Raw genomic sequence first — 2,610 nt, 5'->3', positions numbered from 1 at the left:
ATGAGAATAAATGGAACACTTAGCACTCATTGGATCTAGGTGATGCTCACAGGGGTGAAGCACCGGGACTTCCCGAGAGGTCACCCATCCCAATACTACTCCAGCCTGAGCGCGCTTAACTACAGAGTTTCCTACTTATCTCCTAATTATCTCCTACTTATCAAGAGACATTGTAGTTAATAAAATTATTAGTGAGCACAAAGTTCCCGTAAAAAAGCAGGAGAGAGTAAAGTTTTTAAAATTAAAGAAAATAGGGTTAAATAAACATCATTAATCTTTGTTAGGCTCCTGCCATGCTGAAGAGAAATAAACGGTCATACTTGATTCCGGTCAAACACGTGAAGGGCTTTAATTGTGTCTACAGCATACCGTGCATTGAAAATTTGTTATGGGCGTCAAATGACAACAACGATGACGTATTCACACCTGTGCAAACGTATGTAATGACGTTTGCATGGGTTGCCATCGCGCTTTGACTTACCATTCCACAAGAAGCCTGGCCCCTGCCTCCCGAATATCTTATGATTTCACTGCCTTACCCACCCAATTTCAATTTCATCAGATCATTTTCCTTCCCCAAACACATTAGCACAATCGCCATGTCTGAAAATAAGCCCCCCTCAGCCCCGCTTCTAACGCCCTACAAAATGGGCCCTTTCGATTTGGCTCACAGGTTTCTCTTCTTCAAATCAAAATTGGTTTTTCACTTCTGATGCACCATCACAATTGTGTTTTTTTTTTTTCCCTCCCTAACAGTCCTATTTCCCCTATTTTACAGAGTGGTTTTGGCTCCCCTAACCAGGCAAAGATCGTACAACAACATTCCTCAACCACATGCAATCTTGTACTACTGCCAGAGAACAACGCCTGGTGGCCTACTGATCGCAGAGGCGACGGGGGTCTCGGAAACTGCTCAAGGGTGCGTCGGAGCTTCACTTAAGTACATTTCATTTCATTTTTCCCTGATTCCAAACTGTTGAATGTCTACTGAATATAGATACGCCCAATTCCAAATTGCAGGTATGTAGATACGCCTGGAATATGGACAGAGGAGCAGGTTGAAGCGTGGAAGCCCATTGTGAAGGCTGTGCATGACAAAGGGGGCGTTTTCTTCTGTCAGATTTGGCATACCGGAAGATTCTCTCACGTGGGTCAGTATTTTCGTGCTTTCCCCTGTTTTTTCTCAATTTGCTTGATTGTTCTACAGGAGAAAATAAGTATGTGTATATGTATTGGGTGCACTGCGATGCAGATTATCAGCCTAATGGTCAATCTCCTGTATCGTCTTCAAGCAAACCAATATCTGGAAAGATCCCTCTTCCGAATCGAAAGGATGTGGCAGACTTCTCTCCTCCTCGGCCTTCGAAAACAGAGGAAATCCCCAAAATCGTTGCTGATTTTCGAAATGCTGCAAGAAATGCAATTGATGCAGGTGTGTTTGTACTCTGATCTATCTTGATTTGAAGAAGAGAAAGTTCCTTTTGTTGATGTAATCGTCACTCTTTCGGAACAGGGTTCGACGGTGTTGAAATCCATGGGGCACACGGGTACCTTCTGGAGCAGTTCATGAGAGACAGCGTGAATGATCGAACCGATGGCTATGGCGGAACAGTGGAGAATCGTTGTAGATTTGCTATCGAAGTTGTGGAAGCAGTGGTTGATGAAATTGGAGCCGAACGCGTGGGAATTCGGCTTTCCCCCTTTTTCAATTATTTTGATACCTACGACTCAAATCCGGAGGCGCTGGGGATTTACATGGCGGAGGCTCTGAATAAATACAAGATATTGTATGCTCATTTCGTTGAATCCAGGGTTGTTAATTCCCAGGCAACGGTAGCGAGCGAACAGAGCCTGATTCCGATGAGGAAAGCATTCAAGGGAACATTTTTGGCTGCAGGGGGTTATGATAGAGAAGAGGGTAATGAGGCTATTTCCAGTGGCAAATCGGATTTAGTGGTTTATGGGCGACTGTTTTTGGCGAATCCAGATCTGCCAAGGAGATTTGAGGTGAATGCGCCTCTCAATGAATACGATACGAAAACATTTTACACTTCAGATCCTGTTGTTGGATACACAGATTATTCATTTCTCCAATTTTAGAAAATGGAGGAGTCAGATTTCAGGGTTTAGTTTTCAAAATTTTATATGTTTATCATTTCACGGTATCAAAATATTGTACGTTTTGGAAACACAGAATTATCATTGCAATCCAAAGAAGCTTTAAAAAAATTGTTCACCGAAACAAGTACCCCTCTCACAATTTATAGTTCTTGTCAATATTGGCACGTGTTCTAGCAAATTAAAGAAATCAAGAACATGAGTGAGTAAATTTCTACAATCTATAGATGATTTGTAAGTTTTCTGGATTCAATTGTGTCATTCGTGTTGCTGTTTTTTGCATCAACGTTTTGGATCACACTCCATGATCCATCCATCCATCGTCACAATGAATGAAAGAGAGCAAAAGAAGTTTAAGATATGATTGGTAATGAATGATGAAAATTAGAAATATACTTCTACAAATATTTAAGAAAATTCATGACTAATTGAAGAAATTATTCATTGAATGATGTTGTGTTGAGTTTTAGATAATAAAAGATTCAATAATTA

At 41.0% G+C, this 2,610-nt stretch overlaps 1 protein-coding gene across 1 annotated transcript; it reads left to right on the top strand.

Annotated features, from left to right (window-relative positions):
• Positions 1-517: 517 nt before the first annotated feature.
• Positions 518-2,366, top strand: LOC149568988 (putative 12-oxophytodienoate reductase 11). Its single transcript, XM_089821804.1, has 5 exons — positions 518-673; positions 779-919; positions 1,021-1,151; positions 1,253-1,432; positions 1,514-2,366. The coding sequence occupies exons 1-5, from the start codon at positions 522-524 to the stop codon at positions 2,098-2,100; spliced, it is 1,191 nt and encodes a 396-aa protein (XP_089677930.1). The 5' UTR covers positions 518-521; the 3' UTR covers positions 2,101-2,366.
• Positions 2,367-2,610: the final 244 nt, after the last annotated feature.

Source organism: Cupressus sempervirens, chromosome 3 (assembly GCF_028749045.1).
Source record: "Cupressus sempervirens isolate cs-2001-9-10 chromosome 3, ASM2874904v1, whole genome shotgun sequence".
NCBI classification, from domain to species: domain Eukaryota; kingdom Viridiplantae; phylum Streptophyta; class Pinopsida; order Cupressales; family Cupressaceae; genus Cupressus; species Cupressus sempervirens.
This window is presented reverse-complemented; position numbering and strand designations above follow the sequence as displayed.